At 32.6% G+C, this 23,453-nt stretch overlaps 1 protein-coding gene across 1 annotated transcript in view; it reads left to right on the top strand.

Annotated features, from left to right (window-relative positions):
- Positions 1-20,092, top strand: part of LOC139526680 (cadherin EGF LAG seven-pass G-type receptor 2-like) — a 34,291-nt gene extending 14,199 nt beyond the window's left edge. Inside the window, exons 6-18 of the mRNA XM_071321841.1 lie at positions 1,522-1,701; positions 4,728-4,843; positions 5,394-5,565; positions 6,876-7,009; positions 8,071-8,239; positions 9,027-9,185; positions 9,645-9,785; positions 11,527-11,649; positions 12,609-12,791; positions 14,720-14,907; positions 15,539-15,905; positions 17,616-17,970; positions 19,520-20,092. Coding sequence (XP_071177942.1) covers positions 1,522-1,701; positions 4,728-4,843; positions 5,394-5,565; positions 6,876-7,009; positions 8,071-8,239; positions 9,027-9,185; positions 9,645-9,785; positions 11,527-11,649; positions 12,609-12,791; positions 14,720-14,907; positions 15,539-15,905; positions 17,616-17,970; positions 19,520-19,562 — 2,330 coding nt within the window. The 3' untranslated portion in view covers positions 19,563-20,092. The remainder of the gene's footprint in view (positions 1-1,521; positions 1,702-4,727; positions 4,844-5,393; positions 5,566-6,875; positions 7,010-8,070; positions 8,240-9,026; positions 9,186-9,644; positions 9,786-11,526; positions 11,650-12,608; positions 12,792-14,719; positions 14,908-15,538; positions 15,906-17,615; positions 17,971-19,519) is intronic.
- The last annotated feature ends 3,361 nt before the right edge of the window (positions 20,093-23,453 follow it).

Here is a 23,453-nt window from a genome sequence, read left to right as displayed (position 1 = left end):
CCTTTATTTACCCATGTATCCACGAAAATTGGTATCTAACGAATAATAATGATTCCACAGTATTCAGGTATTTTAGTATACAAATTACGTTTTTTGTTTAGCCTAACAATACTAGACATGCAGTAATGTGTTTTTTTGTGTTTTTTTTTTAATCGTTCCTATTCGAACACCGGCTGTTTGGATACCAATCGCATAACTTCTGAATTATAACCAGCATCATAGCATCTTAGTCCATGTGCTCAAACTTGACTATCTGAAATAAATACCCCATCCATATCTGTTCTGTTATGGTATATCGAAACATACGTTTATTGAGTGCAGTGTATCCCAAACTCTGTCTGTCTAACAGTAATAGCCATAAGATAAAATGTATCGTATTACGGGAAAAACATGACAATTTATGTTTGATGAATGTTCAGCTTTGCTGTAAATATTTCACCTGGCAAATTAACATGTATAATATTGTGAATACCTTACATACATACCTATTTTTCATAAATTAATGACAGACTTTAAAAGAAAATATTGTCCTATAACTCCCATTCAAGGTAAGTTCCTTATGCATTGTGGTTATCATAACTAGCGTAATGAATTATTCGATCTATACTCGACACGTATTATATCCTGTAACACTTTAGTGTAATAGCAATGTTGTTGAAGAAGAATTCCGTGTTATTTTAGAATGTCATAAGTATAGTTATTTAAGAAAACAATATAGTAAGAAATGCCATTGGCCAAATCCACCCGCTTTTAAACTTATACAGTTGTTATCAGTTCACAATGTGAATTAATTTTTATGATTTAGGTAAATTTTTGTTCAATATCGAAAAAAAATTAATAATCCTTTTTATCATATGAATTTATTGTCATTTTCTACCATACGTGTATTTTATTATTACATTGACGCATTTAAAAAATATTGTAAACATGTATATTCTATCAGCTGTATTGCTTCTGAATAAAGTATTATTATTATTTTTTACAAATAAGATACTTTTCAAATGATGAAAAAAAAACTTTCATTCATCCAAAATTGAGGAACGGAATTGTTAGAATATAAAAATAAAAAAATACAATTCATAAACTTCATTCGTACGAAGCATTTAAACCGATCTACCTTCATCATGAACGAAAAGCCGAATATTTGAAAGCAGAAGACTTATAAAAACCGAAACTATTGAAGATCAACTTGACATAAATAAAGGCAATAGTAGTATACCGCTGTTCGAAATTCATAAACCGATTGAGAAAAAATAAATCTTAACTAATAGTTTACCAATAGCAGTATCACTCTGTTGCTGTAAAAAATACAACACATTAGAAATATCACGCATCCTAAATGCTTTTCTAGATTGTTTCCATCAGACAACGGAATTTTTAATAATAATTGAATTTAAATCCAAAATAATAAGAGAGCTCTAAGACCAAATTGGACATAAAATCCATTTAAGGTCATCATTGCCTGAAGAAAGGTGAATCTTTATTTAAATCTTAACAAAGTTTGAAAATATTTTGCTGAAGGTGAAGCTCCACAGTTGACTAGCCTTGGTACAGTAACAGTTTATAACGATGACGTCGCGATTGGAAAGGTTTTAACTACAATAACATATACTGATAATGACCAAGAGGATATTGGAAACCTCACGTTGACATTAGAATCAGCTACCAACAGTGGTACAAGTTATTTTGAGCTTGTCGCAGGTACGTAGAAAGGAAATTTGTAATGTTACACTACTGTCCCAGGATAGGGTAGGGTTGGGCGCCTGCTAATATGCATATGTATTACACCGCCACATTTTGTGTGTGGGAGTCACAAGACAGGAGCATGTAATTCAGTGGTTGTCTTTTTGTATTTGTATATCATATTTGTATTACGTTTATTTATTTTACATAAATCAGGTCGTTATTTTTCAAGTTTGAATTGTTTTACATTGATCATTTCCAGGCCTTTTATAGCTGGCTATAAGGTACGGGTTTTGCTCATTGTTGAAGGCCGTGTGGTGATCTATAGTTGTTATTTTATTTTATTTCATTTAGTCTCTGGTATAATGTTTTCTCATTGGCAATCACAACCATCTTCTTATTCCTATATTTAGATATACTCATACGTAGCTGAAATTGTTAAAAATAATCCTGTCAGTAATATTTGATGGTCATTCAATAGTCTGAAGCAAAGATCAATGGATGAAACCTCAATACCAATAATACAATGATTATTACCGTCAGCGATTATCGGGATACTATTTTTTGGCATATATAACCTGACTTGTTTTATATCTAGGTCAATAAAGAAGTATCTCCAAGAGTCCATGTTTTTTCTCTTATACATTTGAGGATAATTCCATGTTTCTAAATTTGATGTTATGTATCCAATAGGTACACATCTTCTGCATGCATAAACTACCATGCAAATTAAAACTAATTAAAAATGTCACAATCTGTAATATGACCTAATCGGTTTCATATCAGATCAGATATATTTTCTAATATCCAAAGAGATAAGCTCGCAAAAACATAGCGTGTGTTATGTGTGTATTTCTCTGTTCTGAGTGTTCTTGCGTTTATTTTACTGTGTTCCTGTGTCATTCGTCATTTTAGCGATATTTTCAACATTGCCATATAAGAAAGACAGGTCCAACTCACCATATTTTCTTAAAATTTACTGTACAAAGTCAGGAATATGGCAGTTGTTATCCAATATGAATTTTTGCGTTTGTTTTCATAACAGTTGAGTTTTTCTGTTGGTCCATTGTTTTCTTCTTATAGTTGATAGGTTTCCCTCGGTTTTGCTACTGTTGCCTTTATTTGTGATTTGGTACATAGACAAATCGTATCTGTCAATTTTCTAATTCTTGGTGGTAATCTGCTGACCCATCATCTTGGATCGTTTGTTAAAAGTATCCTAAATCTCAGATTCACTGGAACATATCATATGCAAGCAATATGGGAAAATGGAATGTCTCCATAAAATGTATAAAACAAAACGCTAGCAATCAACAGAACAATTGAAAATAAGTTTTAAGCAATATTTACTGTGGATTCATTTATTTTCGTGGATTCCTAAAAACTCGTGACAATTTCTTGACTATTTGATTTCGTTGCAATCTGTGTATACAAAGCCTATTGAAAATATATTATTCATTGAATTTGTGGTTCACCTGTACCCATGAAACCCGCGGAGGTTTGTATCAAACGAATAATAACGAATCCACAATAAAGGTAAAACTTACAAATTGGTGAACACCGTGCTTATATTTCAACGTTGATGAACAATTACATTTAGTCAGAAGAGGTCATTCCTATATAGTTTATCATTAAAAACGTGAGTCATAGTAATCTCTTTTGTCAAAGATCCTATGTTAAAAGAGGGACGAAAGATACCAAAGGGACAGTCAAACTCATAAATCTAAAACAAACTGACAACGCCATGGCTAAAAATGAAAAAGACAAACACAAAAACAATAGTACACATGACACAACATAGAAAACTAAAGAATAAACAACACGAACCCCACCAAAAACCAGGGGTGATCTCAGATTAAAGTCCTCTATATGTGTCAATTTCAAGTGAGGTATCTAGAGATCTGATTTTATTTGTTAACTTTATAGAAAGTTATCAATGAGTTGCAAGCATTCTCTTAATTGTAGGTTATGTAGTTGCAATGTATCTGAACTTGAGGTAGAATAACTTTGGAAGTTTTATTTTCTCTCTTTTATACTAAAACAAATCTTGCAGTAAGAGTACACACTCAGTACCGATTGGTATACCGATTGTCTCTAAATGTTGATAATAAACACACACCAGGATTTACCCAGCTCTGAATCTGCCTGAATGTATTCAAATTTGAATGAACCTAATAGATCGTTTACTAAAAAAATCTGATATGGATATAATGGTTGGGTTAGGCAATGAAAACAGATGAATTTCATTATAATTTTAAAATAAAAAAAAACACAAAAAAATAATGAAAGGATCATTACCACGCCTTCACAGTTGAAAATGTACACAGAACAACACAAACACAGTGCCAATATCAACTGTCTGTTTGTTTTTTTCTACACATCGTTGTCAATAAAATGTAATTTGTTGCATAATGAGTCTTATTTAGACGAAACGAGCGTCTGGCGTATTAAATTATAAGCCTGTTACCTTCGATAACTATATAACTATATCAAAAATCTTGTTTATGTTGACAACCATTTAAAACTCAAACAATATATATGCGCGTTTCATCTATCGTTTCAAAACGGACATATTCAAAATATATGTAACAATAACTTTTCATAGAATATATCGTTTAATCGGGTGAAATATAGAGTAGATGCTACCCGGGTCAGGATGGTAATGTTGTCCATTCAAGAAGAGTATTGAAAAAGCATTCGCCACAACTAACCATCTAACTGCAACACAATGTATTGGCGTAACTACATGTCACGTACAGTGGTACATCTGAGGTTAGATGTAAACCGGAGTTTGCCAAGGTTTTCCGAAAGAGGACGGTCTTCATTAACTCAAAGTCTCACTTCTACTCCGACTAAACACAATTTATATTCTAAAGAGGCGGCATTGCCCATTGGTCTTTATAGCTTTATAGAATCAGTGCAAGTGTTTTATATAATGATGAGTTGCAATGTTATATTTTTGGTACAGAGATGAACATATCATCAAATACGTCAACTATTATCAGCCAAATATTTGATATTTCATTTAGTATTGTTTGTTTTAGACGAAATTCGAATAAAAGCGACTCCTCCCCTGAATACATATAATTTACAAATGAAAGTGGAGGACTTATGCACTGTGTCATCAACCGGAACAGAAACTATTGAGATAATTAATAGGGTAAGTTTTAGAACTTTTATTTCTAATCGAAAAGTAAATGGAAATGTCTTTCTTGTTGTGGAAATCAGAATTAATGACAGGGTCACCTTACTGGACACGAGAGAAGAAATTGTATAAAATAGGGATCGACCAATTATTTCTTATGGGGTTTACGGAGAGTAGGTCAATAAATGACTGAGCTATATTTATTTTCATCTTTTAGAAAAAAAAATCAAATTGTTCAGCAGTAACAATCATATTATGAACATTTGTATTCTTTCGAGACATTATATCTGACACTCTACAGCTGTTTGATTGTATGTAACACATTATGAGGGGAAATCCAAATTGTGAATTAACCAACTTTTAATTATAAACCACTATTTTTTTAATTGATTTACAAAATCTATGTTGGACTTTTGGTTCATAACGGTATCAACATTCATATTTGCCATGATTTATTACACATATTTTAATAAGTTCGTAAATTGTTAACCGAGCAAATCTTACTCAACTTATATTAAAGTTGAACCTAGCTGACCATGTATACTAAAACTGAATATGTTTGCAGCTTCCTGTAATCAATAACCTCCCTGATGCTGTATCAATATCAGAGGATACTGCAGACAATACATTGATATTTACCTTTAATGCTACAGATACAGTAACAGACCCGGTAACTTGCGCTAAGAAAGGAGGAGGAACTGTGCCATTTTATGTAGCCCAAATATCAGGTTCAACAGGTAAAACAGTAATGAATACAGATCTGTTATTTTTGTGATACTATTTATGACAATTGAGCAACATCGATACACTGCTATTGCCTAAAGAACAAGGATAAAAAATGTCTTTTTTTTACTATTTTGATCTGAGCGTCACTGAGTCTTTTGTAGACGAAACATGCGTCTGGCGTATCAAATTATAAGTCTGGTACTTTTGATAACTATATATTTACACCTGTGGGTCGATGCCACTTCTAGTGAACGTTTCGCCCGCGATGGTATCACCAGTCCAGTAGTCAGCACTTCCGTGTTGAGATGAATATCAATTATATGGTCATTTTTTTTTATCAAATTACTGTTTGCAAAAGTATGAATTATTCAAACAATTAAGGATTTTTTTAATCTCAGGAATAGATTACCTAAGCCGTATTTGGCACAATTTTTTGAAATTTTGGTTTTCAATTCTCTTCAACTTTTTACTTGTTTGGCTTTGTCACTATTTTGATCTGAGCGTCACTGATGAGTCTTATGTAGACGAATCGCGCGTCTGGTATATCAAAATATCAGCCTGGTACCCCTGATGACTAATTACACCACTGGGTCGACTTAACTGCTGGTGGACTTTTCTTCATGAATATCAATTATATGTTAATTTTATAAATTTACTGTTTCCAAAATTGTGAAATATTGGATGTACTAAAGAGTTTCTTATCCCAGGCATATATTACCATTTGGAATTTTGGGGCCCCATTGCTCTTCAACGTGTAACTTGTTTGGTGTTCTAACTATTTTGATCTGAGTATCATTGATGAGTCGGGTGAAGATGAAACGCGCGTCTGCTGTATGGAACTAATTATAAGCCTGGAACCTTTGATAACTATCAATGGTGTTTTTAAATATAACATTGAATTTCAACTGTATCTTCAAACGGTCGACAGCAACTTAATTTTTAAACTGATACATTTCCAAAAGCTATAATTCATGCATTGTGTAAAACAAATCTCTTCATATGAATTCATTATAGGCCTTTATGCCAGTATATTTTGGAGATGGTAGGATTTTAAGAATTGTTCGGATTAGAATGCGTAAGAAAAACTTTGACCATGCAATCTCAAATGTTCTGTAACTAAGGCGTCAATGATTGTATTGAATCATCAGTAGCTGCGTTCTAAAACAATTGTGTTAAAAATTGTAATACAAAGTGATATAATTGGACGGACAAATGATGATGGGGCTATTTATTGATTAAGATAGGCGGCATTTGTTTCAAGTTCTAAAATGTTTAAGAAGGAAATATTAGACTCTTCAATATTTTTGTTCTTTTTTAAAAGATTATGGAGTGTATAAGAACGCAGGAGTCTTTCTAAACTCAGTTGTGACGGCTTCATATACACTTACAGTAGAATGTGACGACGGGGATGATAAAGTTGATGCTGTGCTGACTATCAAATTAATCATAAATCAGGTAAAATATTACCGTAGACATCAACAGTGATGCTCAAATAAAAAAAAAGTTTAACACCAAAAATAAAGTAAAAAGTTAAAGAGCTTTGAGACTCAAAAAGCCAACACGTTTTCCCAATATTTTCTAATAGAATATTTTCTATATAAGCCGCACAAGTAAGATTATTTAATAATTTATTTTATTTAAATGTCTCCATGTATCCATAAACACTGTATCTATATATTTACACACACATTTATGAGAATCTAACATGTTGTAAAAGAAGAACTTTTTGGATGTAAAAAGTATTTCTCTACATCAGGTGCTCTCATACCTCTATATGATAAAGGACCGAGTAAATAAACGCTTGCATTGTGTGGATGAATAGTATGTATAATTCTATATAACCATAAGTCAGGCACTTTTACATTTTGAAAACAGAATTAATAAGTTTAAATAACAGGTGTATACAATAAGCGTATATTGTGGCTTTGTTTTGACTTGTTTGTTTGCTTTTTGGCCTTGAATGTTGTCCCTAATATTTTATTAACTGTGCATTTGCATTAAGATATCGCAGATCAAATTTATTCGTTTATAGTGTATTAATGTACGTTTTTTGAATGAGTTAAGCCTGCCAATTAATATTTTATCGTGTGTTTTTCTATGTTGTGATGTTATGCTATTGTTTCAGAAAAAAGGAGAAGGTTTGGATTCATTAAAACGTTTAATCCCGCTGCAAATGTTTGCACCTGTCCTAAGTCAGGAATCTGATGTACAGTAGTTGTCGTTTGTTTATGTAATATATACGTGTTTCTCGTTTCTCGTTTTTCTGTTTTATATAGATTAGACCGTTGGTTTTCCCGTTTGAATGGTTTTACATTAGTAGTTTTGGGGCCCTTTATAGCTTGTTGTTCGGTGTGAGCCAAGGCTCCGTGTTGAAGGTCGTACATTGACCTATAATGGTTTACCTTTTTTTTAAATTGTTATTTGGATGGAGAGTTGTCTCATTGGTACTCACACCACATCTTCCTATATCTATATTAACCAGTATGATATGGTAACTTCTGTGTAACGTGTTTTAGCCACCAACAATTGCTAACCTACCGATGAGTTCAGAGATACCGGAAAGTTGGACTGCTGAAAGTTTGTTGTATACCATATCAGTGACAGATCCAACCAATGATACAGTCACGTGTGCTCTAACAATACCATCTACTATATACTACCTTCAGCCTGGATCAGTACTATTTGGTATAGTTTAATGTTGTGTGAAAACTTGTGTGTAATGACCTGTGTTACAAATTTTGTGAGCCCTTCAAGAAGTTAAGGATCTTAATTGTCACTTTGCAAACCTTGGCATTGATATTCATGATCAATGCTGAGGTATTGACTACTCGATGGTGATACACTCGAGGACGTAACTTCCACCAGCAATTGCGTCGACCATTTTCTTTCTCAATTTTATTTTATGATATCATTACCAATACCGATTTGTTGCCAAACTTATTGCTTCGAGCGCTGCGGATTAGTTTTATTTAAACTAATTACACGTCAAGGGATGCAATTATAGACATAAAAATCAAATTGAAAATTGAATGGGGGAATGTGTCAAAGAGACAACAACCCGACCATAGAACACACAACAGCAGAAGGTCACCAATAATTCTTCAATGCAGCGAGAGATTCCCGCACCCGGAGGCGTCCTTCAGCTGGCCCCTTAAAAAATATGTATACTAGTACAGTGATAATTGACGTCATACTAAACTCCAAATTGTACACAAGAAACTAAAATTAAAAATCATAAACGACTAACAAAGGCCAGAGGCTCTTGACTTGCGACAGGCGCAAAAATGCGGTAGGGTTAAGTATGTTTTTTGAGATCTCATCACTCCCCTATACCTCTAGCCAACATAGAACAGTAAACGCATAGCTATACCGTATGGTATTTTTTGTTAGTTTAATAAGTTGAATTTTTACACAAAGTTTTGAGATGATGATTTCATATCATTTGTTCAACAATTAAATTATATGTTTACAGAAACCGAAATATGGGTCCTAGGTAATCAAGGATTTGTTTACGACACCCAAAGACAGTACACATTAAACATAGAGTGTAGTGACCAGAGAAGAAGTGATTCGGGAGAGTTTTACGTTTACATTCTTCGAAACATGCCTCCATACTTCTCTAATCTTCAAGGTAAATGTATAGTAATCATTTGTTTGAACATTTGTTGTTTTTGGTCATCAATTCAAATGACCGAATTAATTATTTAAGAAAATTAATACTTAATGGCTTTAGGGCAGTATGAATTTTATCTAAATGCTAAACAGCCATAAACTATATATTGAGCACAATATCGGACAGTATAAAGACTTCGATTTTATTATCATCTTCCATTTAAATATGAGGACATTCCACTGAATTATTTAAGCCGAATAATTTGAGACGGAAGGACAAATAATTATCGCATTGAAATATTCAAATAAAGCTTCATTTTCATGTTGTTTGGTTAATGTCTTATTGATGTTTTGTCAACGTGTTCTTTTATTTATAACAAACAAACATAAGTATTACTGTCGTTGATTAACTTGACTCTATGATTATGCATCTTCATTTGATTAAATTTTTTTTACATTTTTTTTTATATGACTATAGATAAAACAAGTGTTTCGTCCGAGACCTCAGCTGCTGGTCAGATTATTTATACTGTAGACAGTGTGGATCCAGAAAATGACAATGTACAATATTCCTTGTCATCAAATACTACGAATGTCCCATTTGCTATCGATCAAAATAGTAAGTAATACCTGTATATGGTTTTCAAAACTACTGATTATAACTTGAAATTCCTATGTCTACATACAAATACTTTCGATTATACTACAATACTTTGTTTTAACACTTCATTCTTTCGAGATGGTTAAAATTTTGAATATGTTAAAGTTGAACTTTTTCTACTATATTCTACTACATATGAAATTTGCGACAGTCTTTAAACGGGCATTAGTTGTCGAACTCATGTTCACCGATTTTTACTCAAATTATCATATTTGATTTAACATTATAACATCGTAAAACATTTATTTTAACTATAAAAATTCTGAAATAAACAATTTACAGAGCATGGGGTCGCGATTATGTAGCTTTGTTTGTGTGCATTTTAATTTAGACGCCATCTGATTAACTATCGTGTTGACCTTCAAATACCTGTGATGGTCATATAAGCGATTTAAACATAAATATAGATATAAATTGATAAGAAAATCGTCCAGTTGGAATTTTCTAGGTCTGTTTAATTTCATATTATAGATTAAAAATAGATGTTAATCATCGTTTTTTTTTCTGTATAAGAAAGATGTTTTGTTGATCGAATCAGTCAATCAAATGATTTAAAGTAGTTTCACTTTCATGGTTGACATTCTTTTCCTTTGAATAACTCGACACGTACGATTCATGCGTTATCCATCTCTAGCTAAGGGGCTGTATTTAAGTTTACATGAATATGAATTCAATGAAGTTGAATTATTAACTTTTAGTGAATAATTCATCATCAATGTTTCTTGGCTCATTTTGATAAAAAAAAACACATGAAAAATGAACCATGCTGGTCGCTAAAAGCGAATTAATATTTCACTATTTCACATTCATTAATGATTGAACCAAAAAAAGCATATTTTAGGTTACTTTATATCTCTCGTAGTTTCAATCTATAACAAACGTATTGGGGCTAACTGTCATCGTTGTTTGTCATGACTTCTTTATACTGGCATCACACATCAGCGTATAGCTCCGACGTACGCCGAGCGTGGTAAAAAAATCATGTACGCTGCCAATACGATAGCAATTTTGGATGCATTCAACCTGTCAATCATATCTGTATCGTGTGCACAACGAGCTTTAAGCGTGTATTGGGCATACGGAAAGCGTACCTAAGAGTTTATTGGGCGTTCACGTAACCTATGTTGGCGTATTTTTGTCGTTTGTCTCACGTAGATGGAATGCACGCTTCAAAGCAACAAAAAAAATAATTCTTTAACGTATTTGAGACGCGTCCCGGTCGTATCTGGGCCGATACACCGTGCTTTCGGCGTGTCTGGGACGTTTAATTATGAGGAGTTTGTTACAAACACACTCGCATATATTTTAGTCGAACGATCTTGAAGCGTATACAACGTGCCCTTAACGTGTCTCAAACCTATCTGTAGTGTTTCAACGCGTTTGTAGCGTATGTATTACGTGCGTTTAGCGTACAGGTATACGCTTGACACACGCCTGAGCTGAATGCAAATTTTTAAGCTGCATAAAAAATTCCTGGAGTTATAGCATTCCCCAAGCGTATACCTTTGCATTTCGACGTACTGAAAACTTATGCAACACGGGTTTAACGATTGTTAACGTCTGGTGCACGCCGATCAATACTCCAATGTGTGATGCCAGCATATACTTTCATTTGTTGTTAAACCGAAAGTTTGAAAGTAGTTATGGTCTGCTTTTAAATTATTTAAAAATTCTTATGATTCTATGACTGATATTTCAGCTGGTGAGATATCTTTCACACGCTCTATAAATGCTGAACTTGTAGCCGGATATGATCTGTACATAAGTTTATCAGATGGACGAAATGTGGTGGCTGCTCGATCATTAACAGTTCTTATAACAGGTAAGATGCTCGATCATTTTTATAACAGGTAAGATGTTCGATCATTCTTATAACAGGTAAGATGCTAGATCATTAACAGTTCGTATAACAGGTAAGATGTTCGACCAATAACAGTTCGTCTAACAGATAAGATGATCGATCATTAACAGTTCTTATTACAGGTTAGATGTTCGAACATTAACAGTTCTTATTACAGGTAAGATGTTCGATCATTAACATTTCTGTTTGCAGATAAGATGTTCGATCATTAACAGTTCTTATTACAGGTAATATGCTCGATCATTAACAGTTCGTATAACAGGTAAGATTCTAGATCATTAACAGTTCTTATAACTGGTAAGATGCTCATTCATTAACAGTTCGTATAACAGGTACCTCAAACCATTATTTAACAATATAAGAAACTAAACGTATAATCATTTATGCTATATCAATCACGCATAGTTTATGAATTAAACATTTTATACATTTCGAGCGTCGGAAACGTGTTTCTGCTTATATGAAATTTCCATATCAATTCCATATAGGAATAAATAATGCAAATTATTATACAAGGTGTTGTATTTAGGAAAACATCCAAGTAAGATTTGTAGAGTTGAAATCACCGCCCATTTTTTTGTACAGAATATCGTAATTATCCTTGATTTCAACTCTACAAATCGTACTGGGATGTTTATTACATATTTTGCATAATACTTTGTATCGTTTGTTTTGTATAGAAAAACGCCAGTTTCGATATACTGTCTAACATTATTTCAAAATTTGACAGATTTTTTTCTCACTTTGACGATAGTTTTGAAATTAATCTACAATTTCGTACGATTTATTTTAGCTTGCTATTTTGTCTGATTTGCTAACATATAGTATTGCATGATCTTCGTTCAACTTGATAGTCTTTTGGCTTGCAATTGTATCATATTTATTAATTTTGTCTGAGTGCTAGTTTCTTCTGTTTTTAGATATTAATTTTCCTCCTTCGTTCCAACTTCCATCGCAGATTATAACTGTGTTTGAAGGTACACATTCTGGATCGTCCATATTTCAACCGACAATTACAGATGAAGACTTGTTGGACAGTCATACGTTTTCTGTCATATATAATCCACCAGAGGGCGCTGTTTACTTTAATGTTAATCAATCAAGTAAGATAGTATTCTATGATTGTTATGCCCACCACAATAATAGAGGGGCATTATGTTTTCTGGTTTGTGGGTCCGTTCGTTCGTCCCGCTTCAGATTAAAGTTTTTGGCCAAGGTACCGTAGTATTTGATGACGTTGAAGTCCAATCAACTTGAAACTTAGTACACTTGTTACCTATGATAATATGATCTTTCTAATTTTGATGCCAAATTAGAGTTATTACCCCAAAGTCATGGTCCACTGAACACAGAAAATGCATGATAGTGCGAGTGGGGCATCCGTGTACTTGGGACACATTCTTGTTATCTTTACTTTTCATCTGTACAATTGGTTCGTTATATTATATCCTCAAAATATCATATTTGTTTTCTAAAACATACTATGACTCCATTATCTGAAGGTAATACATCGTTAGCTTTAATTGTTTAAGATATTTCCTACAAATCAAATGGAACCAAATTCATCCCCTCCACCGATTGTAATCACTCTTAGTTACAATCAATATTTGTCAAAACATAAAAATCGAATGGTTTTACCAGGTTAACAGTGAATTTTAAAGAAAGATGGTTGCATCTTTGTTAATTTATGTAATCACAGAATCAATTTGAGAATGGAATTTGGGAATGTGTCAAAGAAAAACAATCCGACCCAAGAGCAAAAAAACGAAGGACATTTCGCTTCATCTCTGAAAAATGTATTTGTGTAAAACAGAAGCATTAGATACCAAAGAGACATTCAAACTCATCAGTCGAAAATAACTCAATGGCTAACAGAAAAAGACAAACAGACAAACAACAGTACACAAAGCACAACATAGAAAAACTAAAGACTGAGCATCACGAATCCAACCAAAAGGTGATCTCATGTGCTCCGGAAGAGTGAGCATATCATATTACCTACCTTGGAGATCCAATAGAACTTCAATATCGAAGAGAATATACATTTTATACATTATTCAAAATACTTTTCAGCTCTTTTTAAAGTCCTAGAAGGCAACATTAACACGACTTTGGTTAAAATTTGCATAGACATACAAGATTAACCTGTAAACAATTTGTAACTAAAGTGCAATACATAGATTTTCTTTCAATATTTAAAATTCTGTTTTTAATTGGAAATACCTTATTATTCGTTTTTACTGAAAATACACAAAATTTAATTTTGAGCCACATAGGAATTTGTTATATTGTCACATGTTTAAAGCATTTTTTTTAAAACACAAAGTATAAAATGTATTATATAAAGCTTTGGTACTGTGTACTTAGAAATGATTTAAAAACCTTTGTACTATGACAGTTTTTGAAATTAATTCTGACTAAATGGCCCAACTATAAAAAAGAATTGTTAATTATCATTTCTTTAGTTTAGTTATTCTTGTAAATGTAGCAATCAAACAAATATACCATAGAATTCAACTAATATTTTTTTATTTGAAGTTAATTTCCTGTTGTGTAGTGACAACCTAAATTTTTAAATAAAACCAATCAAGGATGATTTTCGCCATTGTTTTGTCTCGATCCGATAAACTGCTTGTTCTATTAGAGGGTTGCTGCTCACAAGGAAGCTATTAATTCAAGAGTTCCAAATGGTGAAGTTGAAATCATGCCTTCGTAAATTTTACGGACGCCATCACGAGTTGGTTTATCGTTATGGAATAAGCGTTTCACAAATGATATCGGATATTACGTTGTAACTACAATCCCCTTCCCTGTCATGAATGTGACTACCAAATTAGACTATTAATTACCGGATTCGTTATAACATAAGCAACACGACGGGTGCCACATGTGGAGCAGGATCTGCTTACTCTTCCGGAGCACCTGCGATCACCCCTTGTATTTGATGGAGTTCGTGTTGCTTTTCAGTTTTCTATGTTGTGTCATATGTTCTAAAGTTAATAAGCTTAAATGCTGTTGATTATTATTTCAGCTGGATTAATAACATCTTTATATGATATTGATTACGAGACGATCCCATTCAAGTCTTTTTTGTTGATAATAAGTGCTTCCGATTCGTTGTCCGAAGATACTACCAACATTACTTTGAACATACAGGATATTAACGAACCTCCAGTGTTTACGAAGACGAATTACTCACTTACACCTTCAGAAAGCACTGTAAGTTGTTGTATTTTTAATATTTCCTTCCAATCACTGCAAGATACTTCAGAACTATAATGGCGAAAATGCCATTAATTATAGTTGAAAATTGAAATGCAGCAATTGGATGATTAACTTAAAATATGAAGCCTTCATTATATTCAATCAGATTCTTAAACCAAATATTAAAAAAATAAAGGAATCGGGTACTAAGGTTAATGTCGTTTATAGGTTCATGTCATACATTTATTGAAATGTGAGATAATGTTTTAAATTGGCTAAAAATAAAGATTTATCCATTTATACTTTGTTTACACCGAAACACGTTCATATTCTTGTTCGGTGTACCGGTATTAATTGTGTGTTAAACTCGAGTTTCTATTTTGTTTGTCTCGGATTTGCCTTTATCGGAACGCGTCGAGCCATAATTCTTTTTACAAATGTTCGGCCTTAAGGTGTTGTTTTTATTACACCATACATTATTATCTAACAGCAATGGAGCACAAAGTATGTTATAAACTATTAGTAGATTAATTAGTGCCAGTAAGCATTATCGTTGTTTTACTATGTTACTACCATTAATTAAGAGCAGATTTTACAAAACAGGTTACTTAAATCTAAATTTTTGTTATTTTGATTGATTATTTAGGGTGGTACCGCTCTTTATGGTCCGTTTTATCAGTATACAGATGAAGATGGTGGCGCTGTAAAATTTTCCCTTGACTGTGGTGCTGACACAGGCCGATTGGACATTGATTCATCCTCAGGCCTCCTGTCGTTTTCAGCAGACTATGATCTAGACATGGTCGGCACAGCATCTCAGATAAACTGTAATGTTACTATCAGTGATAATGAATATACGGATATGGCCTACATTAATATAACTATATCGAATGACAATGATAACGCACCAGTATTTACCTATAGTATATACACGTTCTACATACCAGTTACCTCAAATGTTGGGTCAATTGTCGGACAGGTACAAGCAATTGATAATGATATTGGAAGTTATGGTAAGTTTGATTAATATCAGAGGTATCATAATATGAATATGATTTCGGGTTTAATTTTGCTATGGGTTTTTCTTCTTCTGTTTGTATTTGTCTTGTATTACTTAACATATTCCCATCTTTATAAATCAACTAATCAAAATCCCAATGTTTTCTATTTTGAAAGCGATAATCCTTATGTTTACTGGTATTCCATCTTAGTGGTATATCTTTTGCAATGTTACATACACACATGCATTTTGTTTATTTTGTCACTGGTCTAAAAAGTACACTGTGCTTTGCATCTTCTTCTTTTTTTATTTACTCCACCTTTTGTGTCAGTTAAACATCATACAGTTCTTGCTTAAAATTAGACCACTCTCCACAAGAGACGAAATGACACAGAAATGGCGCTATTTAACCACATATTTCGACTGGCAGTGTATAGCAGGAAAAATCCTTCAATGAAATCGCCAGATGCGCATTATTTCTACATAAGACTAATCTATGGTACTCGATACAATAAGTTTGAAATCAAAATAAAGCAAAAACGAAGTTGAGGAGGATTAAGAGCTGGAAATTTCGAAAATTTTGTTAAACACGGGTTAGGCAGTATGGCTTTTGCCTGGGATACTAAACGTCAATGTTTTATCCTGAAATCCATGGACCTGTCTATAATACACATACATGTATTTGAAAAATACCACTCTCACTACGTATGAATGTCTTGTTTTGGCATGAAATACTTGTTTCAAAACTTATATGCACCAATACATGAATTGATATAAAACGTAAATTAACAAAAATGTCGAAATTACGATGGAAATTTAAAACGGAAAACTCATAATCTAATGGAAAAATCGAAAAAGTCAAATAAATGGATAACAACTGTCATATTCCTGACATGAAATGGTGAATTATTCCTGTTTTTGTCTGAGACAGCCACACCACTCACTTATATGACTTTCGCATAAAATTATTATCTTAGCAACAATGTGTTAACAAAACAAACATATATAATAGGGTGCTATAAACAGTTTCGTATAAAAAAAAACTAGGGGTTATTCCCCAACTAAAAATAGACATCGAGGGAAGTCCCTTTTATCAACATAATTGGTGAAAAAGTATCATGTTTTTTGTATTTGGTTGTAAAGATATGTTAATTAACTTCAATTAAAACCGGTTGAATGATTAAAATAATTTAAAAAATTAGATTAAATATTCATGTTTTGAGGGGAGACAACACAGTAAACAGTCTGTTTTTTTGGCAGTGAAAATTCAAAACTCATTTGCAGCCACTGTAGCTCTTTTCGGAGCAGGCGAACGTACCCTGAAACATGAATTTTTTGAAAGACCAGGTAAAAATCTATGAAATTCATACAACTTTGATTATGAAAAATGTGCAGGTATCATGTCTTCAGGGGTGTGCACATGACCTGATTTCAGGTTTTTAAAGCTTAAATTAGGCAGTGTTTTTCCCAGTTTCTCTGGATAAAACTTTTTTATACTATTAAAAGTACACTTTTTTTTTATTCCATTATAAACTAGAGAACATTCTGATTCCATTGATATCTAGTTTTATACAGGTATCTTTATTAATCAGTCCACCACTAAGGGTCACTTATACATGGTCCCTCAAAATATGACGTCATAGAAAAAAACTGTTGATTGCACCCTTAGGTTATAATGTCAAAAATAGAAGTCAACATAATAATATTGTTTATTTTATTTTAGGAAATATCTTTTACCATATTGCGCTTACAGACTTCAACTATGGTTTATTTCATGTTAACGAAAATGGTTCGATATTTGTCAGCCAAAGTCTGACTCAATATTCTGAAGGCTCCATTTTAAATCTAACGATTTATGCTGTGGATATCGGAAACAGACAGGCTTCTACATTGGTTTATATTGTTTTTCTTACAAGTTATGCAGCTCCTCTGACCCAAGGGAATGGTATACAGTTCTTTACATTCTTCAGATATTCTCCAAACATGGCTTGGTTTGTTCCTTTAATGTGTGTGCTTTTCGTCACTGTATGTGTTGTTACACACACGATATACACAACTAACTGTACATGTTTGAAAAGGTACGTGATTATTTTTCTATATCCATGGCATAGTTTTCATTGACCTTATGACCATTCACATTTCTATGTCAAATTAGCGTTGTGTAGTTACTCTGAAAATGTTTCATCACATTGAATAAAATCTGGCAAAGATTTCAAACATACTTTTTGATTTGTATTACATTATGTTTTGTTGTTCTAGATTTTTTTGTCTTTCCTTCGTTTCTTTCATTTAAATAATTTGACATGCTTATCATCTGTTCATCCGTGACGCAACTGTTTGTTGTCATGTTAAAGGAAGGTATAAAAGGGCAATTGTTTAGCCCATGAAATTGAAACTTTTTCAAACCTTTCAGAATTATGTTAATTTAATTGATATTTCATTTTCACACTGCGTTGAAGACCCATTGATGGGCTTCGACTGTTATATGCTCTTTGGTCGGGTTGTTTTCTTTTTGACATATTCCCCATTTCCATTCTCAATTGTATAGGTTAATATGATCTGGACAATTTGGTTCAGACATGTCACTTGTGATGTCACTATTACGCCATTTAGATGTCCATACCTAAGTTTTGGACCTAAAGTGCCACTTGGTGCATTCGGTCAAATAAACAGTAGTATATATCCTCAATTTGATATCTTGTCTTCAAATCCAGGTAATGTGCAACGACTTTACCAAATAACACCTTTGAGAAATACATTTTATAGCAAACTATCATTGTAGGCAACGCTGTTCGTCATATCTTAACATTTATGAAAGATATCAAAATGAGACTATTTTTGACAGTTTATTTGTTGTTTTGTACTAAATGTGAGAAGTTTGAATCCTTAATTCTAATATGCGAGGCAAAAACAAAAATATAATTCTATCCGAAAAACTGAACATCGGAAAGTTGGTTCGATATTTGGAAGATTTATAATATGATGCTCCGTTTAAAAAAAGTAAAATAACAAAAATACAGAACTCCGTGGAAAATTCTGAACGGAAATTTACTAAGCAAATGCCAACAGCAAAAGCTCATACACATCAAACGACAGGATAACAACTGTCATATTCCTGACTTTTTAACAGCATTTTCTTATGACAATGTGCATTAGATATATGAATTTATATAGAATATGCTGCTTGTATATCAACAGATATAAAACTTTGATATTTGCATAAAAATACTTGCAAGCGAATTAAATTTCTATTAACAGTCATAAAAACAACATGTTACATATCTCATGTCTATATGGGCCTTTTAAAATTTCTGGAGTTATCTTCATCAGAAACGCGCTAAGCCGAACTTGTATTTTGAGAGCAAGTCTTGTTTACACTAATACACATTTCGATTAATAATAACTTAATGCAGGATAAGTAGACACAGATTGTTTTCCAATGTCATTTAAAAATCAAGGTTGCGAGGAATACTGAAATTTCCCGATATATGATATCAGTTAAAACTGTTTTGGTTAATGTCTTACCAGTGTAGATATATAAAGGCAACAGTAGTATATCGCTTAAAATTGTTATAGGAAAACCAAGTGATGACCCTAAATATATCTTATTTTCTTTTTCTTTTGTAGCATAAGTAAGACGAAACAGAAAAGACTTATAAGATCATTATAAAATATTGAACGAACAAAGACAATATTTATATTTTTTTACTCACGAATACTCTATTTTTGAAGACATAAAGAGATATTTCTTAAAAATACTTTCAGGTGTTTTCGTTTATTGTATACCATTTATATTGATAACTATTGTACCTCAATGAAAATGTATTGTTAAATATAAATATAGGACACATTGTGTATTTATATAGGTCTTCATTTTCATCACCAAATACCACTTTTCATAAAGAGATATATGTATTGTCACATGGTACGAGCTCTACCTATAAGCAACAGCTAGAACTTTTGTTTTATCTCTGTCTTGTCTGTATACGATCTGTAATTACTCACACAGGGAATATTAAGATCACTTAAAAAAATATATATACATGCAATTAAAGAATATGTCTGTTAGTCAATTAGACAGGACAACAACGTCTTAAATTTACTGTTGCTTACGTTAATTTCAAAATTAGAAGACAACGGTAAATTAGCGATTTTTTCCAGATTATCAAGGAACCTCTTAAAACAGACACATTGTTATAAAGTCGAGAACATCTTCTTTAGAATTGAGATATATATGTACATGTTATTATGATTAATTAGTATTTTAAGAATGGTGAAATAGTTCTTATTTTATAAGCAAAAGGTATTTTGGGATGAACTTGTTTTACATTAAAAAGTAAAATAACAAAAATACAAAACTCCATGGCAAATTCAAAACGGAAAGTCCGTATTCAAATAGAAAATGGTGGATTAAGTTTAGTTTATAACTGCTAAACCTCTCACTTTTTAAAAGTCATCTGCTTGAGAATCCGAATATATCAATACTAAATATAATGAGAAATAATCAGTCCAGGGCTCGTATGCATAAAGCTACTAGAGATGACTTTTGTTCCGAACGGACGTATTGATCTACATGTCTTACGATAATTTAGTTCTACGACTGGATATCGTAATTTATTAGGTTTTAGATGCATATAAGCCTAGATATACATAAATGGACAAAATAATGTTGTAAGTGATTCACGTGCAAAATTAAAGGTTAATTCTGATTTCAATGTTTAAAGTAAAGTAACAAAAATACTGAACTTCATGGAAAATTTCAATCAGAAAGTCTTTTATCAAATGGCAAAATCAAAAGCCCAATCGCATTAAATGAATGTAATTTTAACTGTTTAAAAAATTACATCTGTAAAATAAGGTATTTGCAGAAAATTAAAAAATAGACACTTATACAACAAAGTTATTAGACATGAGAACTGAAGTATTAAAAGCTTGTTTTAAACATTATATAATGTATATAATCTTTTTGGGGTTCTACAAAAACGTTCAGACATCTTGTGTCGACATTGTCTAGTCTGATGTGTGGCAAAGAGATGGTGGTTATCTAGTTGGATAAAATGGATCATTTGTATATAGAAAAATGTTACTGACAATTTTAATGCAATACATACGTTCTACTAAACGATGTTTAGGATATAGGGTATTATGGGTTGAACATGATAATGAATTCATAAAAAATACAGGACAGAGGATAACAACGAAGTCAAACGTCACTATGAGAACCAGAAACCGAATTCAGATAGTAGAAATATCAAGTAAGGAAATTGGCCATTGTTATATTATAGTTCGTTTCTGTATGTGTTACATTTAAGTGTTGTGTTTCGGTTGTGTCGTTCTTCTCCTCTTATATTTGAAGTGTTTCCTTCAGTTCTAGTTTGTAACCCGGATTTTTTTTTCTCTCAATCGATTTATGAATTTCGAACAGCGGTATACTACTGTAGCCGTTATTTAACATTGATTGACTTGTGTTTGCTTATATCAAATGGCATTCATTGCATGCATATTCAGGATGAGAACAATTTGAACATAACATCAATATAAAGACTGGTGGTTCAACCAAGTTTTAATGGCGGGAAATTGTGATTACCACTGATAATGAACAATTTTGTGTTAGGGAAAATAATGTTTCCTTATATGAACTTGTGGTCATAAAGCTCTTCTACTTTTTCGGTTCTTATACACTATTGGCTTTCACATATTCGACTTTGAGCGTTGCTGATGGAGGTAAATTCAGACGATGAAATTTACGTTATTTTTTTTTTTTTGGCTTGCCTTGCCAAAAAATAAATCTATTAAATCTCTGATGATTATTTCAATTGTTCTTTAATGTTTAGGGTGAAGGTTTCTCTCCGTAAACGGATCAATGAACCTATTCCGACTACAAATGGTTGCTTATTTACGTACGCCCTCTCTGACAGCATATCTCCGACTGCCGGGTGAGAGAAGACATACAGTTGATAACAGTTCTATATTCCAGACTACACTTTGGACTATTAACTGAAGAAAAGTAATCTGATGATAAAATGCCGTAAGAAACTGCATCACATCTTAAAACACGATAAGACCATGATAAGTGTAAACCTTAAAAAGCATGTCAAGCATAATCGCCTGGAAATATATCACGAAAATATGTTACCAAATAATTGAGTCAACGAAGATCAACGAAAGGGGGGACTGACATGAGTGTTTCAAAAGAAGGGGATAAAAGTGAATGAACAGACTGATAGACACTCAGAGGTTAACCACTAGATTGGAATGAGACTGAACTCATTCTTTGTTATGAGGCAAATAAATTAATATTTATATACCTTGTCCATTGGATTTCTTTTGATTAAGAAATACCAGCTAAAACATAAAATCACAAAAAAAAACAAACTCCGATGAAAAATCAAAGCGGAAAGTCCCTAATCAAATGACAAAATCAAAAACTAACACATCAAACAGATGATGCCTTCGTACAGACATTTTCTCATGTAGAAACGGTGAATTGAAGCTGGTTTTAAAGCTAGCTAAACCTCTCACTTGTATGACAGTCACATGAAATTCCAAGTCAGAATATTTATAAAGTGTCGAGAAAATCAGCTTTACAAGATTCTTTACTTCCTCCTCCATAGTGGTTGGAACCTGTACGTTTCACTTCTCAATTCTACAACACCGCCTAGCATTGCACAGATGCCTTATCTTCTCCTCCAATATATATTTACACATGTATTGAGCAAGAGTAAACATGCTGCAATTCCTTGTCTACTTTACTGGGTTTGTAATGAAAGTCTTTATGATAAGATTTTTAAAAAATACGTATTTCAAAATATGTAATTGATATATGAAATAAAAGAAGCAGTATAAATCAACTTACCTTTCCTCTATAAAACTGATGTTCTCTGTATACAATTCAAAATTTGGTAATTATGTTGAATGCGTCTATTCAATCGAATTGAGACAAAGGATACAACAGATACAGCAAGTCTACCTCATATTTTATGTGCAACTAGATATTGACAACGAGGGTAGGTTGATAACAAAACGTTACAACAAAAGAGATGATTTCAGCTTTCCAATTGTGAACTTTCCATTTCTATGTAGTAACATTGCAGCAGTCCCTGCATACTGAGCATTTATCTCCCAAAGCTTGTATTTTTTATCTTGTTTCCTTGGTAGAGGATTTCTGCTCACAAGTAAGGTACTAAACCAAGAGTTTCAAGTGGTGAAGTTGAGATCATTCCATCGTTTATTTTACAGACGCCATCACGAGTTGGTTGACCATTACTGAATATCAGTTTCACAGATGACAAAGGATAAGTTACAATAGTCGCTACTACAATCAGGTATATAGATTGGACCCTTGGTTTTCATGTTTGAACTGTTTGGGGCCCTTTTATAGATTGCTGTGCAGTGTGAGCCAAGGCTCCATGTTCAAGACAGTATTGAAGACCGTACTTTTACCTGTAACTTTTATTTTTACAAATTGTGACGTGGATCGAGAGTTGTCTCATTGGCACTCATACCACATCTTCTGATATCTATTTACTGTATTTGCAATACATAAAGTACATTCAACATG

The sequence above is a fragment of the Mytilus edulis genome, chromosome 6 (assembly GCF_963676685.1).
Source record: "Mytilus edulis chromosome 6, xbMytEdul2.2, whole genome shotgun sequence".
NCBI classification, from domain to species: Eukaryota; Metazoa; Mollusca; class Bivalvia; order Mytilida; family Mytilidae; genus Mytilus; species Mytilus edulis.
The sequence above is the reverse complement of the archived record's forward strand: the minus strand, read 5'-3'. Positions and strand labels throughout refer to the sequence as shown.